Source organism: Sparus aurata, chromosome 13 (genome assembly GCF_900880675.1).
Source record: "Sparus aurata chromosome 13, fSpaAur1.1, whole genome shotgun sequence".
NCBI lineage: Eukaryota > Metazoa > Chordata > Actinopteri > Spariformes > Sparidae > Sparus > Sparus aurata.
In genome coordinates, this window is record NC_044199.1 from 13,831,234 (window position 1) to 13,857,572 (window position 26,339).

General features: G+C 40.1%; 1 protein-coding gene and 1 long non-coding RNA gene across 3 annotated transcripts in view; one reads left to right on the plus strand and one right to left on the minus strand.

The window, feature by feature from the left end:
* The first annotated feature begins 558 nt into the window (after window positions 1-558).
* LOC115593815 (uncharacterized) lies at window positions 559-992 on the plus strand. Its single transcript, XR_003986369.1, has 2 exons — window positions 559-726; window positions 864-992. It is a non-coding gene; the product is annotated as an uncharacterized LOC115593815 (long non-coding RNA).
* Window positions 993-994: 2 nt separating this feature from the next.
* The window catches only part of pds5b (PDS5 cohesin associated factor B), a 31,165-nt gene continuing 5,820 nt past the window's right edge, over window positions 995-26,339 (minus strand). Inside the window, exons 2-35 of one of the 2 annotated variants that reach the window (XM_030437503.1) lie at window positions 22,824-22,951; window positions 21,987-22,190; window positions 21,541-21,627; window positions 19,083-19,180; window positions 17,611-17,737; window positions 17,219-17,299; window positions 15,873-16,013; window positions 14,937-15,052; window positions 13,939-14,033; window positions 13,612-13,757; window positions 12,997-13,148; window positions 10,704-10,817; window positions 10,513-10,594; window positions 10,363-10,411; window positions 10,070-10,209; window positions 9,057-9,172; window positions 8,757-8,862; window positions 8,181-8,341; window positions 7,861-7,984; window positions 7,588-7,746; window positions 7,305-7,373; window positions 7,049-7,185; window positions 6,703-6,826; window positions 6,328-6,532; window positions 5,873-5,987; window positions 5,426-5,558; window positions 5,190-5,309; window positions 4,626-4,688; window positions 4,365-4,510; window positions 3,829-3,901; window positions 2,491-2,903; window positions 2,251-2,331; window positions 1,930-2,029; window positions 995-1,816 (exon numbers count right to left, since the gene is read on the minus strand). In XM_030437503.1, the coding sequence (XP_030293363.1) occupies window positions 1,784-1,816; window positions 1,930-2,029; window positions 2,251-2,331; window positions 2,491-2,903; window positions 3,829-3,901; window positions 4,365-4,510; window positions 4,626-4,688; window positions 5,190-5,309; window positions 5,426-5,558; window positions 5,873-5,987; window positions 6,328-6,532; window positions 6,703-6,826; window positions 7,049-7,185; window positions 7,305-7,373; window positions 7,588-7,746; window positions 7,861-7,984; window positions 8,181-8,341; window positions 8,757-8,862; window positions 9,057-9,172; window positions 10,070-10,209; window positions 10,363-10,411; window positions 10,513-10,594; window positions 10,704-10,817; window positions 12,997-13,148; window positions 13,612-13,757; window positions 13,939-14,033; window positions 14,937-15,052; window positions 15,873-16,013; window positions 17,219-17,299; window positions 17,611-17,737; window positions 19,083-19,180; window positions 21,541-21,627; window positions 21,987-22,190; window positions 22,824-22,931 (4,218 nt within the window). In that variant the 5' untranslated portion in view covers window positions 22,932-22,951 and the 3' untranslated portion in view covers window positions 995-1,783. Of the gene's footprint in view, window positions 1,817-1,929; window positions 2,030-2,250; window positions 2,335-2,490; window positions 2,904-3,828; window positions 3,902-4,364; window positions 4,511-4,625; window positions 4,689-5,189; window positions 5,310-5,425; window positions 5,559-5,872; window positions 5,988-6,327; window positions 6,533-6,702; window positions 6,827-7,048; window positions 7,186-7,304; window positions 7,374-7,587; window positions 7,747-7,860; window positions 7,985-8,180; window positions 8,342-8,756; window positions 8,863-9,056; window positions 9,173-10,069; window positions 10,210-10,362; window positions 10,412-10,512; window positions 10,595-10,703; window positions 10,818-12,996; window positions 13,149-13,611; window positions 13,758-13,938; window positions 14,034-14,936; window positions 15,053-15,872; window positions 16,014-17,218; window positions 17,300-17,610; window positions 17,738-19,082; window positions 19,181-21,540; window positions 21,628-21,986; window positions 22,191-22,823; window positions 22,952-26,339 lie in introns of both variants that reach the window. The other variant, XM_030437502.1, reaches the window with a different exon arrangement.

Genomic DNA, 26,339 nt, shown 5'->3' on the forward strand with positions numbered 1-26,339 from the left:
TTGAAGAAAGTGAAGAAACAAAAATTCCTTCAAACAAATAAAGTGAAACAAGTCTCTCTCGAGATTAGTTAGACATTTTGTAAATTAAAGTTAACGAGTGACGTCATTGTTAATTTATCTTTCTGTGAATTACACCCTCTCTCATCCCTTTGTATTGTCTTAAGTCTTCTGTGACATGTGTTTCTTTATGCCGTCCTCTTATGTTTGTCAGTGGTTCTGGTCCTTTATCTAAATGTATGTGATAATATGTTAACCTCTGTTAACGTTTGCGGACAACTTGAAATAAAGTTGAACAATAAATAAATAAATAATGCTAGCTAGCTTAAATAGCGGCAACAGTGAGCCTGGGCTAAATACTTTGGAGCTTCTTTTAATTGTGCCACCACTCACCTGCATACAGAAAGCAGGATGAATAGCTTCTCATAGAAAACTACGTAAATTCCATTGTACATATCATATTCCTGTGAATGTATATCTAAGTCCAAATCAACTAAGCTAACAGACGAGGGCGAAGGGACACCACAACGCCTTCCTGGTGATGTTGCCTAGCAACATAAATGGCGGGGATTCTGCGTCCCCGGATCTACGTTTTATATCTTAAACAAACAACAAAAGCCAGTTTAAAATGAGTGATTGGAGTCAGCAAGTGACTAATTTTTGTGGTTTTAGATGTGGCATTTTGATGGGAAGTGGAGTTGTCATCCAATACATGCATGGACTTACCTGGTAACAGTTTCAAAATCAGTGTACTGTATATAGGATGATGAAGGATAGCAATGCTTTAATTAAAAAAGTGGCTCAATTATAGAATTTCTTTTGAAAAATGAATGAAATGACTGTTGACTAAATTTGTGCCCACACAGGATCCGTAATCCATCTTTGTGTTCTTCTCTTCTGCCGGATTTCCCTGACACCCGAAGGCATCACAGCTGATTACCATGTGAAGCAAATACCCAGACTTAAATCAAAGTGAAATAAAGAGAAATGGAGCATGTCAGGTTTTATAGAGAATTATATTGATACAACAGGGGATCTGACTGGGTGGATGTGAGGCCGAGTTAATCAGCAGTGACAAACACTACAACCACAGCTGCTCATGACTTCCATCTACCAGCAAGTACAAACCTAAAAATTAGATGCACACTACAATCTTTTCCAGAGGCGACTCTACATTTGGACAGGTTTCTGACAATTCTTTTTTTTGAATTTTTGAATACATGGTAAAAAAAAAAAAAAGAAAAGGTATTAATATACAGAACTGTAAACAAAAACGCATGTTTTTCTTTTAAAGTAAAATGACACAGTTAACGTCACAAAAAAAGGTAATGGTTAATCTCTTTCGGTTTTAAAAAGTGTGACACAGAGGGAATGATTGATAAGCAATACTGCTTTATGGGAGCACTTTAATAATAATAATAATAATAATATCGGCGGGTAACGGCTTTACAGCATCCCCCCAGTCAGCATCAAACACAACAACAGAACATGAAACAGACATAAGAGACTATTTACAAGGGTGATCTTTTTTTGTTTTTGTTAAAATTATTTCTACTTAATGTGGCGAACATCATCATCACAATGCAACAACCCACAGCTGATGATACAGGTGTACTCATGTAGTGTGCGTGTGGTATATGCAAGTGTGTGAATTTGTGTAACAGTAGGAGCGTCGGCGTATGAAAAGTTTAAAAAGTTCAATGTCCATATTTTCTTTCCTACGTCATCCCTCCACGACTTTAGAGTAGGTGCATCATTTGTCGTTTGTCCTCCGTCATTTTGTAGCTCATCTTCTCCGCCCTGCTGCCTTCTTGCGACCCTGTGGAGAATAAAACAGTATGGTGAAAACTCTACTCAGAAAATATGAGCTTATAAATCCTCCCATACTTCTTAAATCAGTCCCCGATATGATTCATGTGACACCGCAAGTACCTTCGGTGTTGGCTCGTCTTCCTGCTCCTCCTCCTCCTCCTCCTCCTCTTCTTCCTCCTCCTCTTCTTTAGCAGCCGCTGCCTTCGATCGCCCACCGCGCCTGGATACCAGAGGGGATATACAGTGAATCAGAGTGCTTCAGCATGTAAACACATTACCCGCAGAATTTTTCGCGCTCAATATCCCATCGACGAGGCACCAAATGTTGGAGAGAAGAATCTTCAGCTGATAAATCAGTAACTTAGACTCAGCACACTGGCCAGTAAGATACAGTAATGCTGCAAAATATAACAGAGGTCACAAAATACGCGTGTCTCTTACGCTGGTTTCTTGGCGGCTGGCTGAGCCGATTTGGGCGGACGTCCTCTCCTCTTCTGCGGCGTGGACTCTGCTGACTCCACGCTGCTGAACGAAGACAAAATGCAGATGACACCAGACTTTGAGTCAAAAATTAACATGCTGACAGATCTTCAGTGCTAACAGCAGATGTTATTAATGAGGCTGATTCAACTTCTCCGTCTGTGTTTACTGCATAGAAGGAGGGTTAACTTTGCGTCTTACCCTTGTGATCGCCGTGGCATCCTGGTTTGTCTTCCTCCCTTGGTCTTCAATTCCAAATTTTCACTGCTCCTGTCATCCTCTTCCTCCTCTTCCTCTGCTTCCTCCTCACCCTTCTCCTCTTCCTCTTCTTCTTCATCATCCTCTGGTGGAGGAGCTGCCTTCTTTCGCCCCCTCTTTCCCTTGGCAGGTGTTTCCTGACTGGCAGTGGCGGACTTTGGAGGCCGCCCCCGGCGTCCTTTTTTCGGCGGACTGTTCTGTTCGTCCTCTGGCCGATTGTCCTCGTCCCACTGATCCTCGGGCTCAGCTGCCGTGGTCGTGTTGGCTGCAGACTTCTTGCGCCCGCGCTTCGGCTTGCTGTCCTGGTCGTCACTGGAGGTCACGCCACGTTTGCGACCGCGGGGCTTTTCAATATCCTATAAAAGAAAGAAGACATGGCTGCTGTAACGTGTGAACACTTGTTTTTTCTGAATGGTGATGTTTTTCAGCCCAGGAAAGTTGGAAACTGTAGTGTGCTTTCTGCTTAAAACCCTACCTTCTAATTAAACAAATGTGAAAAACAGGTTGTCAAATACTAGAACGGTCCTGTCAAATATTTGAAATGCACCTAATGTTTATATTGTTTTGACAGAAGACGTCACCTCAACAACAAAATGATGTTTGCTGTACCTTTGAAGGCTATTATTAATCACAGTTTACGCAATGTGTACTTGCTAATCTTATCTTGACTTCAGTCCAGCAGCTGTTTGCACAGTAGGATCAAAACACAGACACACCAGGTTTTATCACCCCAACACTTCACTGGATCACAGCAACGCGCCCATTTCTACTCGTCCTGAGCTACGGTGTTATTTTAAGATACTGCGTTTTCGTTTATTTGTGCAGTTGTACTATAAATCACGTTTGTTTTTCATTACCAGTAATACTGCTGTTTAAACAAATCTGCCATTAGGATCATTAGGATTCATTCTGTTGGTGTCATCGGGGCTCTTATCAAAAGTTAATTAAAGTAATAAGGAGGAAATCAGGCTTCAGTTAGTAGAAATTGGGTTGTGCAGATGCAAAAATAACATTCCTTACAACCTCTTCCAGAAAATAGTGGCTGGGAGATTCTGATAACATTCCATCACCCATAATGGGATATTTTTGGAATGATTACTTGAGCTTTCAGATAATATTTACACGCTTAAAATGGTTTAAAAAGCTTTCATTAGTAATAAGGAAATGAAGGTCAAAAAGAGTTTTATTTTCATAAAGTTCAATTGTAAGACCTAGCAGCTTAAGTTCTCAGTCTCACATCACAGTAGATATTACATCAGTTGATGAAAGAGGTTTTGATACCTTATCAGTGCTGTCAGCTCTCTTTAGGGTGATGTCCTCGTTTTCACTGTGATCCATCTCTGCGCTGTCGTGCCTGAAACAGATATTATTTTAGACACATCAATTCAACACCAGCTGCAAGTGACAAGATAGAAAAGCCGACTCTGTCGTTCTGCATAGTCCATCATCACATCTTCACTGTCTGGGCTGTGAGGAAGTTTGTTTTCATATTTAGGTTCAGATCAGGAGCAATTTGGGGTTCAGTATCCTGCTCAAGGACACTTAGACACACAGCTCAGCTCAGCTCAGCCAGGGAGCCAGGATTCGAACCAGCAACCTTCCGATCACTAGACGACCAGCTCTCCCCCCTGAGTTACAGCCGGTCTTTCTGTTTTGAAAGGATTAATCGATCATGAAAATAAGTGTTGCAGCTCTAGTTCAGAGATCAGAACACCTGAACGTCTTCAACTGGATTGGATTAGGTTTCCTACTCTCAAAATGCTTCAGCAAGTTAAAGGCTTGTTCAGGAGTTTTCAAGTGCATAACATGTCCTTTACCTGGTCTTGCTGCGTTGTGGAGAGGCCGGGTTAGACGAGGAGTCGTCATTGCTGGCGGTCTCCATGCGAGAGGCTTTGCTCTGGAGCTGCTTCCCCGCTGACGACAGAGGCTTGTTTACTGCACCCAAAACGTTAGCGGACTTGGGCTGGAGGAGTGAGAGATGACAAAAAGTTAGTCTGATTTGTGTTTCATCCAGTAAAACACAGAAATGAGCAGGAAACGGCCAACAAAGACATTTTTTGAAGTGTTAATAAGCTTACCTTTCCTGGTGTGAAGAATGACTTCATCTCTGGTGGGAGATAATTTTTTGTGTTGTTGAAATTCTGAAACAGAGAACAGGGTTATGTTAGAGTATCTGTGTGTCTGGGTGAACAAATATCCCCAAAATAACATAAAAAAACACAAGCTGAGGATTATAATGAGAGGGTTTGCTCCAGACAGAAAGTCTAATTAGACAAAATTTGTTCCAGCTATGTTGATAATTCCTGCTGAAACAAGCCTGTATTTACACAAAAATCTGGGATGCTTCCATTAATTAACTAGGTTACAAATAGTTACCACAACAAAGAAAATACAAGTCATCTGTGTTTATCTTTTAATTACCACTTTTCAAAGAGGTGCAAATGCATAAATACCCCCAATACTCTAAAGTGAATTGCACAACTTGACCCATCATTTAAGAAGTCAAAGAAAATAAACTGTTTTGGAGATCTGATCTGATTTGCAGCTCAGCTCTGATTATTATACATCAGACAATAAGATGATATTAAACATACTGCTCTGCTGGAAATGAATACTTGTGATTTTCTGCTTCAGACACCCACCTTGTCTGGTTTGGTGAAGAAGCACGTGGGCAGCACCGGGTCTTTTGGTGACTCCAGGCTGTAGGTGGTGCTCTTTGACATGATAATGTGCATTGCTACGTCACACACTGTGTAGAGTTTCTGTAAAGAGAAGACACAAAACATTGACATTTAAAGGGGAGTGAAAATAAGTATGTAATGTCCAGATATCATACATTCAGTGTATGAGAACTTGTCTTGCAGACTGAGATGTGTACCTCGTTTGTTTTGGGATCGGTGGGGGCCTGGGCATCTTTCGTCTGTTTGATATTTTCCACCATTTTCCTGATGAAGGCGTGGCTGTTGTTCTCGTTCTTGGCCATGATGATCTCAAGGACAAACCACAAAGCCCTGACAAGAAAGGGAAGGTTTGACTTTGGCATACAGGACATACAGAGCCTTTTTAGTTTAAAGTTGTTGCACTTTTTTAATGATGCAGCATTAAAATTCTTTGGACACTGATGAAGCACTTCATGAGTAATGCCAATAATTACATGGTAATAGCGGCGGGTATTCTCTATGTCGGGGGGGGGAGGTAATATTCAGTGCTTTGTGTTTTAAAGGCCAACATAGCTGCATGTTTAATCTAAGATGTGTACTTCTTCTCATTTTAAAGCATTCGTCATCATCAGTGTTATCATCTACAAACAGCTTTGCGTACTTACTCTTTAATGTCTTTGAGCTGCTCGATGTCCTGTACTTTGACGTAGTCTGGGTCGTGTGCCAGCAGGTGGATGGTGTAGGGCACCACATACTCCGGCAGCAGTGAGAACAGCTTGTCTGTTGGCACACACACAAGGTAAACATTGTAGCACTATTACCTCATCACAACAGTGCTAATGACGTGCGTGTAAATGGAGGAAAAGATCGTATTAATTCCTTTGCACTTTCCATTTAATTTCCCCTTTATAATCATTTTAGCTCTATAAATCAACTATTATTATCCATTTCTCTATATCCATCTATATATCTAAATATATATGATAAAAAATACGCTTTAAATAGTTGATGACATGTTTTTAAATGCTACAGACTTGTGGGGGCTGCTTTTAAGATAAACAACAAAACAAAAATATCAGATTTCACGCGAAAATTGTCAGATCTCGTCAAATTTCTTTACCACTGATGGCTGCGTGCTGTTTGAGGTACTCTCTGCGTATGTTGACGTTTTTCACCAGGCACTGGCGAGCGTGAGCCCTCCTCTCCTTAACAGGGTCCTTGGCACACAAAGCGAACACTGCCATGTATTCAAGAGGCAGACGGAGGCGGCACAGGCCCCGATGGAGCTTCTGGGAAAAACACTGTCGCACCTGGTAGCACTCATCCTAGACAGCGGAAAGAATGACGCATGGACAAACAGTGACAGTGATTAGGAGGAGGAGACAGATGATGAAATGGTTTGGAGAAATGTGGGGAGGGAGCACAAATACATCATTCTAAAAACAATGTGAAATCAGAGCCATAAACGCAGAGAGAGACTTGTGGAGGTTCTTACATTGATGACGAGTGCACACAGCTGATACTGCTCCAATGTGATGATTTCGTGATAGCAGGGCTCCTGTGCCAGCTTCAGCAGGGCGCATGCCGCCGCCAGCCGCAGCCTCGACATATCTGGTTTACTGGGGGATAATGGGAAGTAGGCAGAGGAGACAGAGTAAACAAGGGTTTCTTGTGGTTAGGATGAAGCCCAACAGCCCCCCTAGGCTTCAAAAAACCTATTAAAATCCAGCGCTTCACTGAAAATGTCATTTTAATAATCTGAATACAAAGCTGCTCAAGAGGCTGGTAGACACAGGACCCTCATGTTTGTCTGATAAAGAAGTAGAGGCTTTGTTGTTTACCCCATCCTGCCCTGCTCGGTGAGGTCTCCATCACTGTGTAGAATAGCGGTCAGCATCCTCAGAGTGGAGTTGCCTGATTTGCTCTGGTTGTTCTTCACTCCTAGCAACCACCTCACCATCAGCTTTATGCCCTGAATCTGAATAGAGGTAAATAAAGCAGGACTGTGATGAAGTATTCTTCATGTAAAAAACAAAAAACAGCAGACTGAAAAGGTGAACAGAGTTATCGAGGGACACATGAAGGTTCACCGCTGACCTTGGCAAGAGTTTCCGGGGACACTTCGTCATCAGGGACCCAAAGTTTGGTCGTCTTCTTGCCTGGGATCTACAGACAACACAGATGATAATATACTTTTTTCAAATGATATGAAAGGAAAGGCAACAAAAATACTGATTGCAGGACAGTTTTTGGCCCCATTTCAGGGTTTCCCACTGGAGTTTTGTTAGTGAAAATGTTAAGTGTCAAATAAATAAACAATAACCAGCAGCCCTGGTTTGCAGCAGCGTATATGATGATTACACAAAGATGGATTGTGTACCCTGTCGTTCATGAGCAGATCCTTCACAATGAAGTTGGCGACTAGAGATTTGAGCGGGGCGGCAAACTGCTCTGGCGCCAGCTGAGCCAGGTGACCCAGGGTGGTCAGAGGAGTGATGAGCTGCTCCAGGTTAGCAGGGTCCAGGCCTTTATGCAGAGGCTGGGAGACACAAACATGTCACATTTAATTGGCATGATTTAATTTTCATTTTCTATACATATTTATCTTTTATGAGTAAGAAAGTTCAAAACCAAAGTGATGTGATTGACTGACCTCAAAGATCTGGGCGAAGTGTGTGTCTCTGTTGGTGAACATGGCATTGATGCAGTGGATGGCATACTTGGCCTGGCGAGGGGGGCCCCTCTTGGCTTTGGCCTGTAGTACCGGCAGCAACACACTAGGGGGAGCACGCAGAGGAGCACCATTACAAACCATAGGATCAATTGCCATAAGCCATGAAGAGTCCAGCATGCTCAAAGCAAATGTCTCCGCCCAAAATATGAACAACTACAGTTTGTTTTTTTTAAACGCCTGATTGAACAGAGTGATTGCACATGCCCTGCTTCAAGTATCAATCAGGCGATGGAACGTACGATTTGATGTGAGGGAAACTCTCTTCCATCTTGCTGCCCGTGTTCTTGAAGATCTGCAGCGCCGCCTCTGCAACCTTCTCGTCGTCCATCTTCAGACAACCCAACAGGGACTCGAATGTCTCTGCGGAGTGGAATGACACCGGGTGTGTAAACGACAGCACCTGTTTGGGATTAAGAAAAGAAAAGGTAAAGTAGCTGCATGTCATTGCTAAAATAATCACCATCAATCATATAATAAATCTTGTTGACTGTATTCAACTAAAATTCTTTGAAAACAAAACGTCTTTGTGTCAGCATTTAAATGTTTAATGACTGGTGCTGCCTTTCCCCGTTTGTCATTCCATTTTTTCACTCAACAGGAACAGAGCACAGCAGTATATTTATTCGGTGATTACTGTAGTAGCAGGCAGTAATTCACACAGACACCCCAGCAGCAGAACTGTTGGAGGAGTTTAGAGCCAATCGTTTTTGTTAAATGGAGCACCCACATGAGATAATGAAATGACAACCTAGGATTCATCACCACATGTTGCAGAAAGATGCAGATTTCCAGCTGACATTTGATTTTTTTTTTACCTTCAGCAGTTCCAGTCCTGCTCTAATGGCCTCTTCAGTGGGGACGCCCTCCTCTTCATCATCGGCTGTTCCATCTATAGATTTGTTGACCTGTTTTATCAAAGCGCTAACAGATGAGAGACAGAGAAAAAAGGTCAAACACTGCACAATTGAATCATATCTCTCTCACTCACACACACACACACACACACACACACACACACACACACACACACACACACACACACACACACACACACACACACACACACACACACACACACACACACACACACACACACACACACACACACACAGTACCTGATGGACTCTGTGTCGATGTGTACAGGAGCGATTCTCTCCAGCAAGAACTTGACCATTTCCAGGAAGGGATTACTGGGCTGCTTGGGGCTTCCGAGCTTTTTAGTGATGTCTCGCTGAAAAGATGACAAATAATTTACAAATTAAAATTTTTCAAATAATGTCACTAAAGCATAAAAACTGACAATCTGTAAAACTGTAAAATGCTCATCACTCTTTCTCAGTGACCAACACCCAACACCAAGACAGATCTGAGCTGATAGCTGTCAAATTAACGTAATGGCAGCAGCAGCACAAGGTGGAGAGCAGAGGAGAGAAGCGCGTGTTCCGCCTTCCTACACCACTGTAATAAATGTCTCATCACCATCAACTTTTATGCACCTTTTAGAGAGAAAGAGACAAATCCCCTCGACGTGCAACCAGGGAAAAGGAAAAAACAAACAAAACAAAATAAAAAAAACAGACTTCTTACAATTATAAACTGTAACAGAAAACAGTATGTCTATTTATTTCCAGTGTTCATTCAGGAAAACTGTTTAAACAAATAAATCAATATGTAGTAAATCTCATAACAGACTACTTGTGAGCAAACAGGAATTGAGGCCCAACTTAACCTCCCATCATTCAATGATTATGTTAGAGATTATGAAAGAGGCAGAAAAATTGGCTCTCTGATAACATTCGATGAAGAACTGATGTAAGAAATGTATCAGTAGATTCAGTGTTAGAAGCAGGGGTAAGCTATCCTCGTGATTCACAATTCGTACCAACTTTAATAATCTTTTTTCAATCCAAAATACTGACTCAAGGCTTAACGCTGCAAGTGAAAAACTTCTACACAGAAAGGCTGAAAAGACACTTCTGAGGTTTTCTACTGTGTCTTGATTCTAAAGTCAAAACCTTTCATTTGAGAAATTCATTTGAGTATTGTTTACAATAGAAACAAAGGCAGTGACAGCAATTAAATTAGAGGGCACTACGCTGTGACCTGGGACAGACACGTCAATACTCACCACACAGACTTCAGCTTGCTTGCAGGAGCAGGAGGGGCTGACCAAGGTTTCCAACTGATCTCTGATGCGCTCGTCATCATCCAGGACCTGAGCCAGCTTCTTTACAAAGTCCTGAGCCTTGCCAGGGTCTGGCAGGTTCCCTGTAGACAAAGAATAATAAGATGATTTCCACAAAGCATAAATTTGAAACAAGGATGGCTAGCTCATTCCGTTTCAGCAATTTCAGAAGAGATGTTGCTCTTTTTTTCCCCTTCTACTTTATCAACTAATTTAACTTATGTAAGATGCCTTACTTGTGATCACCATGACTTTGGCGAAGACAGCCTTGCTTGATGCTTCAGACTACAACAAATCAGACAAAAACAATTAGGAAACACGAGACAAGGATATATTTTGAGGATATGAACTATTAGCTTTTTAAAGTGAGCTTCAGTTGGAGTTACCTTAGGTTTTTTGATCAAGTCCAGCAGGTCTTTGACATGGTGTCTCAGTAGATTCTGGCATTTCCACATCTCATTCAAAGCTCTGAGAGGCACAGAGGAGAAAAATTATCAAGGTCCTCCTTCTCAACATTCCTTCAACAAAAGTCATAGTTGGCAACTATGTTTATATCTTTTGTGTTAGAGAGACTTACTTGACAGCATTTGTGTCCAGGGTGGCATACAGGTAGTAAAGACACTTCATCCTCTCTGTGGTTTCCAGGTTGTGAGGAACCATGTACTGGGCAAAGACTCGCTCCACCAGCAACCTGTGTACATTAAAGGAAATATTTAAGGTGATATTTAGATTAAACTGAAGAAAATCCGTTTGCTTTTCTTTTTAAAGGTCTGACCTAAAATTCCTGACAGCGAGTGGATAAGATCTGTTTATTACGGGGTTCTCACATCTTCTTAAACATCAAATTCAAGAACTTTTCAAGAACTTTCAAGGACAAATTCCCTCAAATGAAATGACGCAACAAGGCAAAGTTTAAGATACAGATAATACGGTTAATTTTTGGAACAATGCTAAGCGTAATGAAAACTAGCAATCTTATATAAATATATATGTAAAACGTTTGCACAAAATATATAAGCACTTTTGATTACCCATATCTGTCCGTTTTCCACATTTTTTCATGGCCTTGATTTTCTCCCCTCATATTCACAATCTTTCAAGGATTTCACAGACTTGTGTGCACCCTGTTAATAGGATTATCCACACCAGGATCAGAAAATCAAGGCAGCTTGGGACAAAGTGAAAAAAAAAAAAAAAGGTTTCCTGTTGAATTTTTCTTCTTGTTTGGAAACATTTATGCATGAATGAGATCACAGTCCCTCACTGGTACCTCTGGCACTACCAAATATATTAGCGACTGTTTAATTAAATACATTTCTCAGTAGTCGCGGTATAATCTCACATTTTAATACCTCTCATAATAACATTTCAATGTTTTATGATTAAGTATATTTTAAATTATAAACTCACAGCAGTTTTAAAGGGAGAATTTCCTGAGCATGCACAAGTGTTTCAGTGCAGCACTGCTTAACTTTCATACAGTCGCACTCACACAGGAACTGCCTGTTACAATACAGACTTTTCCTGCTGGCAGCGCCACTGCAGCAGAGTGATCCAAAGGACAACACGGCTCTGCAGTTAGATCTCCGGACTGTCGTTTTTTTCTTTTTTTGTGCGTGTGTGTTTTGTCATTCAGGCTTTTATTCAGGAGGTGCGGTGCCCACTTTGCCCTCGACATGGCTCATCTATTTTCTACTTCAGCTGGTGACATTTTGTGGAATGACTTTCAACGACTCCCACAGAGGTCTGTGTTGTGCATTTGCAGGTGGAGATGCAACGAGTTATGCTGGAGTGTGCTGTGTGGCTGCTCAAATAATGAAAAAAAAACCCCAAAACATTATGCTGGCCTGAGGCTAATGTAGTGGTCACATTAGAGAAGAATCTGGTGCTTGGATTCTTAAAGACCGAATTAAAAACCGGCAGTAGACAAGTTTTCTGCTTCAGGTATCATTATGAAGTGAATCTTATAAAATAATGAGACCATCAGCATTTGCATTTGTTCATTTTAAACATTGCTATCACTATATAATTTTGTCTGCCACCAGGCAAGGGGTTCCTGGGAAGAACAAACGTAAACCGGTGATACATTTCTATTATAGACACTCAACAGAAACTATCCAGTTGTCTTTGCAACAGTGGCTCCAACAACAATACCACTAGTTTCCAGACAGATGAATAGCATTCCTACACCGCTAAACTCAGCTGTAAAATATCTCAATGTGTTGTCATTATCAATATTACCCTTATGAAAAGCATATCTCAAAATATAAATGATGTACAGATTTCAAATAAGTTATGGAGTGTTAAGAAAAACATGTTTATACTTCTATATTGAGAAATCTTTTTGGATCAATGTGTTTTGTGTGATTATTTAGTCAATTTTGCTGATAAAACATGTCCAATAAAATAATTATATATATATATATATATATATATATATATATATATATATATATATATATATAAAATCAATTATGATGGTTAATTGGCTTTTATAACATTTTAGTTGAGGTTGTACAGATTTTAAACATTTCAAGATACATCCAGTTTTTGGCATACCACTTCTATTCACAAAGGATCCATTTTAATTATCTACACTGAGCTTGTTATCCGTGGAACAAGATAAATAAATCAAAACTAAATTAAGTGCAGAAATGCAAAGGTACACTGCCAATAGCCCAAGGCATACATGGAAGCTGTAGCTGAGCAAATGAGGAGTAACTGGTTCAACAAACTCACAAAGAATCTCATCAGCATCTTTGAAATGCTCTCTTTAAAACACTTCACCCCAGGTGTTAAACACTTATTTGAAATTCATGAAGGTGTTTTGCTTTATCAGTGATTTTAATACAACAAACAGGAACACAAACCTGTCGTCGATGCTGTTCTGGTAGTAGATATGAAGCAACTTGTCTTTGATCCAGGAAATCTGTTTAGAGGCCTCCCTCCCTCCTTCTCCCTGCAGCGAGTACTTCCTGTAGATCGATGCCAGGCCCATCATGGCCTCCTTACGTACACGCCACTGATGAGAAAGAATAGGCAAAGATAAAGGGAGAGACATTACCAACCATGACAACTTGTTAAGTAAGAAACTACGAGAAGATACAAGGGTTGTAGTGGCTGTAGTCCTCAAAAGAAAACTGTCTGGGCGATCTATAAATACATACAGTGACAGGAAATCCTCCCCATAAGAAAGTTGGAAACTTTGACATACAGTTGATAAGACAGATTGCGAGACATTGTCCAAAAACAGCAGTCAAATTTAATAAAAACTATTATTTCAATCCAAAAATACTGCAGTACTTCAAGGAACTGGCTTGAAAGAACTACAAGATTCATAATGATTTAGTCTTGTTTTTTGTGTATACAAACAACTGTGACTAAATGTTCTGATAATACATAAAATGTATATATTACATTGCACAAAGCTTCATACGAAAATGCTGAAAACACAGTGAGAACATTTATAAAAATTGCCCACTTACTCTCTTGTCCAGTGTCCTCTCCTTAACAAAATTGAGCAGTGCATCATTGACTAGAGACAAGTCTTTCTTGGCAGCAGTTACTATAGAGACGATCACATCATGGCGGATGGCCTCCTCTGGGTCATGTGATCTGACCCTCAAGAATTCTGGGTAAGAAAACAGGAACAAATTATTTGGATGTGTTAGAATAAGCCACAACGGAAAACCCAGTGAATAGTTCTCATTTCTTCCAAATTACACACCTTAAAAAAAAGGAGGTGGCAAAATAACAACAGGGATCACAACGGGGTTCCATGCTGATGAACTGAAGCATTTCAATTGATTTACCTGTGAGGTCTTTGGCCAGGTCTGGGTGGTTCATGAGACAATGACTGGCAAACTTGACACACTCCAGTCTGATAGGCACGTGGATGTCGTTAAACCTGTTGGGAAAAGTGGTGCTCGTTAATGTCGGCAACTCTGCAAAGTGACGGTGACATGTAAATACACACACTGTTATTTGAACGTGATAAAATTATTTGAAATTAGTTATTTTTGCCTGATTAAGATTATTTCAGTTTTCCTTGTCATTTATGATAGTAAATGACAAAGAAATAATTGTGGTCACCACCACTTATTTATCCTTTATTAGTGCAGACAAACTTATGATTACCAGTTACTTATTTAAGACTCTATCAACTGGTTTTACTGACTGACTAAAGGTAAGGTTACAGTGACATCAGTACATTTTAGTGTAATTTTAAGAGTTTTCAGAATATTGTGATGATTACTAATAATACTAAATACTACTAATATCATTAAATGCAATTATGTTGGACAGAGTAATCGTGAAATTAAATATTCATAATGTCCCACGTATAGTTATTAGTTGCAGCCTCACTGTTTACATCAAATTTGACTGCATGTTCTAATAATTATTTCATCTTTGCTAAGATTTTGAGGAGACACCAGGAGATAACAGATGATACACCAGATTATGCTGAAAAATCAAGCATTTTTCAAGGAGTATATTAAAACTCAAACATATTCCTAACCCTGAAAACATAATGGTTAAAATGAAGCATTTCCCAAAATTTGAAGACTTTATACAAACCTGAAAATCTAAATAATGTTAGCATGCCAACTTTCGGACTTTGCAATGCAACAAAATCATAAATCATGAGTTAAAAAAAAACACAAAAAAAAACACTTATTCAAATCTAAACATAGAAGTTACACCAACAATAAGAAACAAGGGTCTGTACACATTTGAAAACACTTTAAAAAGACTTTTTCAGACTTTTCAAAGAGCTGTAGGATGCCATAGCCACAACTTCGAAACCCACCTTCCCAGGTAACACTGCCAGAGGGGTTTGTTTTGTCCAGCCAACTCAGAGTCCTTGGCTCCAAACATCTTAGCCAACAGCTTCACCACCTGCAGCCTCTCATCATTATCATTACTCTGCAGAGACAGAGGGAAGGAGGAAAACAGGGAGAGAAATGATGCAAGGAACTTGGCCGTTTCTTACAGAGAGACACAGCAACTCATTTACATGAACTACACTGGCAACATTTTCATAAACACACAAAGGCAGACGTTTTTCTTGGGTATCAGTATTGTTGTAGAATGAGGAAACAGCAGAGACAAGGAGAAGTAAAGACAAAGGAAGACAAGAGGAAAGGAGGGAGGATGAGAGAAGAAAAGCATTGAGGAGAGAAAACAAGCAAGGAAAGATAAAGATGAAAAGAGCGAGGGTGAGACAAAGAATGAGCAAACATGAGAGAGAGAAAAAAAGAGCGTGTGGTCTGTGGGGGAGAAATTTTATCGCAGCTATTATTTTGAGGAGACAGCAGTGATCTACACTCCCTCTGAACAGTTAATGAGCGTTATCCATCAGCAGGATGCCTTTATGAGACACTGCAGAGGCAACATTATGCTGACTGGCTGACTGCTTTATCTTTCTAATATGAATCAACAAACCTGCAGAGAAAGTGAAAATGTGCAGGATGTGGGTAATAGCTTTGAGAAGAATTCAGGGTTTCAGTCAGGCGTGTGGATGAACTCATAACATCAATATAACACGAGCGCCGCTGCTGCTTCCATCTCTGCTATTATCATTACAACATAATCTCATTTATCTACCTGTCGAACATCCTAATAAAGCGCAGTGAGGTGTGTTGCACTATAAAAATAACTATACCAACAACATGATATGACAAGTGTGTGACACTAAAGGCTGTGTTCAGCCAAATCTGAGCGTTTATAGGGTGTTTTCCTTCACCTTCAGTTTGAACTCGAGCTGCGGCAGCACTGACAGCAGCAGGTGGCTGTCTATGTTGTAGAGCTCCAGGATGAGGTCAAAAACATGTTCAGACAGATCGCTGACTGAGGTCTTTCCCAGCATCAGCACCTGGTTGAAGAACTGAAGAAGACACAGAGGGAGGAATAAAGGTTACTGATAACCCAGTGCGGTTCTCCAACTCAAACAGTCTATTTTTTTCTGATGCACAGTTTCATGCACATGTCTCTTCATGGGATGGCTTCAGAATAAGCATGTGTATATGTATGTAGATTACTATATGTTTAAACATGTGCATCAACGTGTATGAATGTTCTTTGTCCAAATAAAATAAAATAAAATAATTGTAACAGATCTTTAAAGGATCGATTATAGATGAGACAGAAGAAGGTAAGGATGTCCGACAACGACTATAAGGACTGTGATCTAATTGAAGAAATCCTCTTGTTATTCGCCCTTCCTTCCTATGGTGAGGTCAAAGGTCAAGTACAGATCAGTTTCTCCGGAGCTGTGAGGAATTTCAGTGTTTTCCTAAATCACACCTCTGCTCTGCACAAACCAGTCTTCAAGTTGTGAAACAGTCTCACAACCTATTCCAACCCATTCTAGTAGCCTCATTAAATCTAAATTTACGACACGTGTGCTGCATGTACATGATGTAAACACCTCGATGCTCCAAATGTTTTATGGTCAACAGCTGACTTTAATGTCCAATAGATCAATTGGCTTCAACATTTGCTCATATACAGTATGAATCTCTTGCGGTGCCAAGACATTTCTAGCATTGTTGGCCCTGGTTCAAATACTCTGGTGGTGTTAGGATCATGCTCTTCCTATAAACAAAATCATAGCGATACTGTGCTAATAACAAGTCACTTCCATGTGGATGGCTGACAGTTGATTTGATGGCAATGATTAACAACAACTGCTTATTTGGAGTAAACAAAAGCTGTGATTTCTTTAGTCTGTGGCCCATGTCTCTTATGTCTCTAAACTAACATTGATGAAAGTGTTACTCACATGATATGACAGCATCAGACATGCAGTTTTGACAAATTAGACGTACACACTTTGAGATGACGTCATGAAAAAAGACAATTACGCTATATGTTAGCTTGTGCATGATGTAGGAGTTTTCAAAACGTTTGTAAACAAACGTGTTTCGGTGCTATTGGGATACATGCAGAACTTTGAATCTACATAAAGCACTGTTTTAACAGTAATTGCTCTAAAGAGTCTCAGGTCTGTGTTTTTGTGACTATCGCAGAATGTACAAAATGCATAACAAAAAATAGTGAAGTATTCATGAAGGACAGTGTTAATCTTACATTGGTGATGTAGGGTTCAATAGCTTGTGCAGTCCTCTTCAGCAAAGCTTTAGCCAGGTCATAGGCTTGTTTGTTTAAATTCTAAAGAGACAGGAAAAACAAGTGGTGAATAAAACAGCAGGCCAGAGGACATATTACACAACTACAACAACAACAAAAGCACAATGTACAACGTGAAAAGTGAGGGTGTAGTCCATCAATTCTTTTTTTTCCCCCACTCAGAAGAATCCCATAAGGATGCTTGCAGCAGGCACAGGTGTCCACAGATGTTTGTGCACAACCTCATAAGCTGCCTTACCTCTCATCGCCTGCAGGGGTCTCATTGAATTACAGGGTATGGAAAATGATATTGGTCTCAATATTAACAGTTTTCTGTGTGACCATCATCTTACCTTGTGTGCTGGCACCAGGTTGACCAACACAGTGTCCAACAGCTCCTGCGATACAGTGTCTCCCTCACAGATGATGGAGCTCATCAGGTCCACCATGTGCATGTGCACCTTCTGGTTGTGGCCGTTGCTAGGGAAACGGAATGAAGAAGGGTCAAAGGTCGAGGAGGACATCATCACATAACCTAAAATATAATATTACACACTGGCTCCTATTAAGAGAAGAAACTTAATGCAAGACACTACAGATGAGGTGGAGGGAAAAATTATAATAGACATCACCACGAAACTTCCCCAGTTGATTGCTTACAATGAGACAATTATAGTTTGTATTACAAGTTTTATGAAAACTATGCAAATGCATCAGTATTTAGTCAAATATGTTCTAACTTACATCCATTTCTAGAACAGTAATCTGAACGAATTGCATGTTTTATAGGTCAGAGACCGGTTGCGGAAGCAATTCAGACCAACATCTGAAAACTGACAGTGTTTTGCCTGTAGTCCCTGACTTAGCTTAAATAAAAATGTCAAATACTCGATGGTCGTTTTGAGAGTGTGTGCGGGACCCACTCTGTACAAGAATCTGTAATTTTCTGAGTGCACCAATGCTGAGATTTGCTTTGCGGGCAGCCGACATGTCGCAGAGTTTTTTCACTTGCCAGATCGCTCATTTTGAAAACAAACTGGCCTCACCAAAACAAAAACATACTGCGATTCACCGATCACACAGAGGGTGGGTGCATTTGCTCATAATGATCTGCATGACAGCGGGGGGTAAAGCTTATTACCTAGATCTGTATCTCAGTGACTGCCATCCTCAACGCTGCCAGGCATTACTAGTCTCATTACCTCCTATTCACTTGTTTCACACTCTCTCACACACACACACACACACACACACACACACACACACACACACACACACACACACACACACACACACACACACACACACACACACACACACACACACACACACACACACACACACACACACACACACACACACACACACTCTTAAGGGCTAAATTCCTCTACACTGCACATATTTCAAATGGAAAGCAGAGCACTTTAGATTCTTCCTATAGAGTTAAAAAAAAAAAAAAACACATTGTGCTGGCACAACCTTGACACACACACACACACACAAACACTATTTTGTTCCAGTGGCAAAGAGCCAAATTGCGTACTGCAGAATTCAGCCCTCAAGGTTGTGTTCAGCAGAGTGAAATTGAGAGCCGTGTTAGGAGGAACGAGAGGAGAGGAGGGAGGGCATCCAAAGAGAAACAACTGGACTGCTACTGCGCGGGTTTCACGATGTAGCAGCAGAGACAGATTTAGGTGTTAAGAGAGGCGCTGAGGGATAATTTTCTGACATTAAGGACTACTACTGCGGATAAAATAAAGGCTGGCCTCACTTCCACAAATTCATCATAATGAATATGGACACGCCTCTTGATATAAGGACTTACTTGATGACCTGAAAGAGTGTTCTGTACAGCTGGGTGAAGATCTCGTTGCTGTCTTCAAGCTCAAAGCAAATGTTGTATGACTTCACCCATGCTATGTTCTGAACCAAAAAAAAAAAAGAGGACGGATGTTAGTGGTGAAGCAGATGCAAAATACAAACGTGAGGGAAGGACAGACAGCTACAAGTTTGCTTGTTGACTTTCAGTTATCATCCTTCAATCATCTCGAAACCTGCAAACATGCCTTTGTTGGTCCCTTAGAAGCAGCAGGTTGTGAATGCACCATTGTTCTTTACCTTTTTAAGTTTAAACTTGGTTCTTAAAAGATCCAGCACTTACAGAGCAACACTAGCAGTTATTCAGAGTTGTATTTCTCATCACCTGGTGAAAAAAAGTCAGAAATTAATAAGTTTTTGTTCTGTTTTTGGATTCATCTGGCTTTTTAGCTACTAAATACTCAACTCTGTTCACCAGCTTGTCACTTACTATGTATGTCTGCCATTTGGTGCTGAGCTTTGAGGCAGAGTGAAATAGTAAAGTTTCAGGCCGAACAGCTAAACAATGAGCTAAAACTCCCTATAAAGCGCCATAAAGCAGAGAGGAAATACAGATTCAGACAATGGGTCTCTGTAGACTCATTACCATGCGCCTCTCTCGTTACACACCGTCATCTGATGCATCGTTATAAGAAAAAATATTGATTAGAGTCACTTTAAATGAACTTCAGTAAACAAGCTCTGTTGGCACTCACTGTGTCCATTTGCAGAGAGCATGAAGCCAGTTTGGCTTCCATTCCACATTAAATTAAAAACTTCTTATTAAAAACCACCTCAGGGCTGCTGTAGCTTATAATTTGGATTTCACCATTGTTGCATGAATTGCAAAGCAATTAATGTAATTAAAACTGCAAGTCAGACCTCCTCAATCACACAACTGCTTCCGATTGTTCAATTATGCCCTGTTTATAACATTGGCATTTTAATGACCATCTTCATAATAATAATCAAGCTGCAAATAAAATCCAATTTGACTCAACTTGCCCTTTGATTTCACCAGGAAATTGCCTCTTGCAATCTCCCATAAATGAATCAGAAGCACTTTGAAACACACAAGCAAGAGCAAGCAAGAAGTCTGAAAATCAAACAAAACCATATTAAAAGAACATCAGAGAATTCCTTTTCTGAAAATACTGAGGGATGTAGTCTAGTTATTTTTGAAGCCATATTAAATCTGGAATGATCTCTATCGACTTAAAGGAGTTCAGAAGTTCAGACAGAGGCTGCAGCATCCTGAAGGAGGTGAAAAACAAAACTGTCAGATTGCTGCTGATACGAACAGATTTCCTCCAAGTTTCTGCTGCACAGCAGAAGAGAGTGCATGTCATTCTGTCACCACCACCTCCCCAGCCTTGCCTCTACACGCACCTTCAATATAATTTATTTAATGTAATGCGGTTACAGAAAATCACACAAAATTACAATTTCTACATAATGCTGTTTAAAAACATTTAGAATGAAACTGTTTGGATTAAAAATTTCTGTCCGATATGGTTTTTGCATAATAAAGTTATTTCCCCCATAAAAATGTTTCAAGTAACTTTGCTCATGCTGCTTCATTATTTAATCTATAATACTCAAATATTGTTCATGTGAAAGGTTTTACTGCTGGATGAGTGAGGTCTTCTTTACAAATCACTGTATTTACACATGGTAAACTCAGGTTAAAGAAGCACATATGGAAATAGCAGATGTGTAAAAACAGCCTTCCGGTGTCAAATACTGTACATGCATACATCATTGGTACAGTAAAGGTCAAACTGTCAAGTCAAATAACAATAAGCAAAACACATTGTTAAGTGGAATGATTGGTAAACTGTTCTTCTGTTTTTTCCCCAAGATTCCTCTTTCCTGCTACACTGTGAACATGAAATATGCAGTACAAGAGAGGCAGTTAGCGCTCCTTTTATGCACCTTTTTTAAGAAACATTACTCACGTTAGGGATGTGAACTCTCCCTTCAAATAGCCGGTTCACTGGCAAAATTCCCAGCTTTATTCGGGTCCAAAGCCAACAAATCTCTTAATCAAACCTTTAACCTTTTTTACTAGCAATGAGCAATGTAGGAAACATTTGAATAGTGAGCTTGTCATTTTAGCTGCTTTCACTTTGCAAATATGACCAGGGGCAGGTAGTATTTGCTCCAAATAGCCTACACATGTTACTTCAGACACATTTACTCAGCATCTGGTCATTGCATTGCATTTTCACATTGTAGCTGCAGGTTGTGAGCATTACTTAGGCTGCCACCCTGAAAAGTTTCTTCCTTCCCAGTCAGAGACCTCTGAGTTTGAGTTATTTATGACTGTAGATACTCGTTGAAAGTGTTGAAAGGCAAACCCAATGAGACTGTATGAGGGATTCTAAAGGATTCAGATTCAAAAAAAGAGACTCAAATTCACATACCTCGAGCAGATAGAAGTATCTGTTGAACTGAGCACTTTTGGTGTCCTCAAGTCCTTTGAGCTGTCGTGTGATGAACATGAAAATGTCCTGGAGACAACAAAGAAACGCTGTCATTAGCAGAAAAAAAAAAACAACTACAAAAAGAGCCACAAAAAATATACCTAGAGGGGTTCTCAGGCTAAATGTCAGTTCCAATTGAAAAACAAACTGAAAGCTGAACAGACCAAAATTAATGTATACATGTCATGCCACTGAATATTGATTAGTGTGTAATGTGTGTGTTTAGAGGCTCTCTAAGGTTTGAGTCTTGTCAAGCCTCAAGCCAAAAATGGTGGCTGGAATCAATCTGCTAGTGTGAAGTAAATACCCCAGAGAAGATGCAACTGGGTTATATAATTAAATCGGTGGGTAATTCTGGTGGAGCAGAGTCTTCTTCAGTAACATACCTTGAGTTTATCTGGGGAGGTGTAGGGTGCCTCTGGGGCATAAATCCTGAATATGTCTGCCAGGCAGCAGGCAACCAGCAGACGCACGTCCTTGTCTGGGTGTTTGAGGAAGAAGTCTGAGGCCAGGTGGAGGGCCAGGTTCAGGTACAGCTCCTTCTCTTCCTCAGAGTCCTGGTCCATGTCCATGAAGGTCTTCACAACCATCTAGAAGAGAGAAGGTGTAGGAGGTTAGTGGCTGAGTTCACTAAAAAGCTAGATGCAGTGTGCCATCAACCGAAGACAGTTCTTTTAAGCGGGCAAGACAAGACCACTGAAGATGCCCTCTTGGGGTTTGGGAAAGACTGACATTTTCCACCATATCCCAACATTTTATAGACCAAAAAATATAAAACTGATTAAAGGACAAAATAATGAACAGATTCATCGACACTCAAAATAATCATTAGCTGCAGCCCTATGTCTAAACTCATGTTAGCTCTTGCAAACTGTTATTCCTTGTATAAAGAGCTCTGTCTTCTTACACAGTGCCCCTTTAATATTAACTACCCATTTCTTGAAGAACATTAACAGAGTGTGCCTTTAAATTCCCTCTACAGCATTCAAATTGTTAAATTACACCATAAAAACTCAAAAATCACTTTGAATCGTTAAAATTTCAATAATGCATCAGTAACAAATAAAAGTAATACTGCTACTACAATATTAAAACACATTATCAATTTTTATTATGTACTACACATTATAAATACTAGTACTTAAAAACATTTGTTTCAAATAATCAATGATAGAGTAAACAAAGGAGACGTGGCTGCAACAGAATATGAAAGAGATACTGACCTTGAGCCTGCGGACCATTTCCTCTTTGGAGATTTTGTCAGAGATCTCCTTGACCCCCGGGGGGTAGGTCACCTTCCCATCTGTGACTCGAGCTTTAGAGTGAGCCATCCTCTTTAGCCCTTCTCAGCCTGAGGAAAGAGAGAGTAACGGTTGTAATAAATTAGACGAGGGCATGAGAGAAGGTAAGACAGAGAACAAAGAAAGAGGAGGGAGGAGAGAAAAGTGAACCTCAACCAACCTCAAACAACCTCAACCAACGAAAAAGTGAAGAAAAGCCCACCCATAACTATTTGAAACCCAAGGCAAATCTTTTTAATACTTCAAAGCTTGAAAAGAAGACTGCAATAGAGACCTCTGAAATATTCAGCGAGGTATTCACAGCACAGTAATAGCTTTCTTCGAGCTGAATGAATGATGAAATTGTTGCATTCAGAGAGCAGGCTGACTTTTCACTGCGATCTGCTGCTGCCATTGTGTTCCACATCTCAATAGTGGCCACTAGCCTGTCAAGGATTACACCCAAATCATGTTTGGGCATTCACATGATGCAAAATGTGCTACCACTTTCATTTTAGTGCACTGCTCAAGGCCAGATATGTCAAGGTGCACTTTACACTGCTCTTTTCCAAACGGCTACTTAAGTGACCTGTGTCACCTTGCCACTGCTTTTTGTCCATTAAGATAATAAAAGAGCAGAAATGTACCCAGTGAGGAATATGACTTAATGTTTCCTCTTACATCTTACCTGCCCACCCTTTTCAAACAACCTGACTCATAATTCATGAATATACAAAAAAAAAGTTTTATAAAGTATTTGATACCAAAGCATTTGATACAACAATGCATTGAGGGTTGAGGGTTCTTAACCAGAAGGTTTTCATACAATGGAGGGAGGTAAACTTGGAGATCTGAATCAGATGATTTGCAACAAATAAATTAAAAGACCATCTTATTAAAAAATGCCTCTGATAGAGCACTTCAGTGACAGCCTCACTAGTATCAATCATAGGAGCACTTTTCTCCAGCCTCATGCCTCAGTTTCCTCAACTGTTCAAGTCACAGTTTACACGACCATGACTCAAAACAGATCATGTAGCTCACTCTCATCTGCCTGAATTAAAATACATTTTTAATGCATGCTTTGATAAATACATTTTCACAATGATGACATTTTACTCAAAAACCAAATACAGTAGATCACCCAATCCTAGCATCAGCTGTAGCTAATTAATATTATTTCCTACAGGGGAAACTTTCTGGCCACCGTTGTCTCTACTCAGCCAAATGAGGCTTTTCCATGCACATGGCTTGGCTTGGCTTGACTCGGCCCATCCGCCCAGCGTGGCAGAGATTTGCATATCTATTACAACTAGAACCCAACCGATATGCAATTTTTGAGCCTGATGAAGATTCTGATTAGGTTTGGGTGATATGTTAAAATGTTCCAACCGGCAACCTTCAGCCCATCAATTGGCAATTGCCAATATATTCTCGCAGGTGTTCACCAGCATGTGCAGTGGGTGGGGAATAAAACATCCTGCTGAGTGCGCCACGTTTTTTTCACAACGATCCCTCAAAGGTGGTTATTAAACGCTTATGACAAAAATATGGCCACTTGAGTAGTAGTAAGAGGAGCGACTGTTAATACTGTCTGCAATATTATTGAAGAATTGCCCCTAACAAAGCTCCACTAACTTATTGATAAACACATTTCATTTCCTACACATTTTTCACAAAACTCTCCCCTTATTTTGTTTTTTTAAAAGCTTTACCATCAAGCAGGAAAAGCAGGAAATGTAAGGTTTCCAGCAGCAGTAACTTCAAATGACTCCAGAACATGATGAAACCATAAAATACAGCAGATGTCTGAAAGTGCAAACAGGGACACACAAGGGAAACTATAATTCAAACCACAGAGGTTCAGTTAGAAGCCACAAAAGTTACTGAGAGCTGATTGCACCGACTTCTACATAAGGTCTGTCTCTCCGGCCTCCTGCACAGACATAAGTTGGGTCTTTCAACATACGCTTATTTGAGGGTTAGGAGTGGGTCTTCACAGGTTGGTCATTATTGTGAGAGATCAATGCAGGAAATTATGAGGCGGGACGGGCGTGCTTTGGCCCCACTTTGGAGATGGTCCATCTAAGGCACAGCTCAGCACAACAAGTCACGCTTAAAGTGGTAATGGAAAATCAAATCAGCATGGCATGGTTTGACTCAGTAGGCCTTAAATGGCAATGAAAAAGCCCCAAAAGACTGTTTGTGAGCGGTGATGGTCCACTCTACAGGTGCAAGTACACTATCAGACTGGATTGTCCGATGAATGATACCATTGTCCATTGCCAATGGCCGACAGACATCGATACCGAGCCTTGACCACTGACAGTTTTCTCTGCTGGGTGAGAAAGTTGGGGGTTGGCGTCAGAGCAGCAGTGGGAAATGGTAGTGACAACAGGGGAACAAATGAGTGACTGCTGCCTTACGGCACCTCTGAGGGGACACACTGCCTCAAATTCAAAAACATAAAGACAATAAACTGTTTGGTTTATGGCTAGTTGATTTGTCAGCTATTGTTTCTTTAACAAAAAAAGGAGAACTTAGCTGCCTTTCTTTTTCTTATGTAAAAGCTAACCTAATATTGTTAAGTTTGATCTGTTGACTAGACAAAACAAGCAAACTGCCACTGGGCATGTCATAGACGCACAATTATAGCGTTTAATATATTTGAGTCAAGTCATCATTTCCATATTATTATATGCCACCAGAAAATCCACATCATCAACAGGGAAATCAGACTGATTGATTAATCAATGTATTAGGTAGTAAATTAATGAAAATGTTGTGCATGAAGATTTTTTGAGAGTCATATCCAGAAACTTTATTGTCAACACAGGCAACTATTATATATCAATGTAATGTGGGATTCCCCACAGGAAATTGGTTAGCTGAGGTGTTTAGGTGTTATCGACCTAACCAAAGCTGAGCTTGTACGGTTTGTTTTTACTTTGAGGCTGAAGAGGTTGTATTACAGAGAAAAGGCATGTTCCTTTCGGGGGTTTGAACATTTCTTCTTGGTAAACAAGTGGAAACAATGTGTTGAAATGCATTTATTACTTTTGGCGGGTCAGACTGAAAGCTTAAAACATTTCCCCAACAAATTCCAATCACATTTATTAGGTTAGTTTTAAAACTTGGTAAATTAAAATAATAACATTTAAAAAACACCATTATTTGGCATACCTTTCCTCACATTTTTCCAACCAGCTCCACATCTGCCCTAATTTATTGAGTCTTAAGAGTTTAAGGTCTTGAGTATTAAATTTGTTGTGGAAAAAAGATAATGTTGACTCATGAACTCAGTGGTTATTTTTAGACTATGTGACTGTTTCAGAGCTTTCGTTGTGAATATAGAGAGTATAGCATTAGTTATCTGAATAAAGTATGCTCCAGAGATGCACCTCGTTTGAGAACTGCAATAATAATGATAATGATTAACTGATTATTCAATTAACTTGT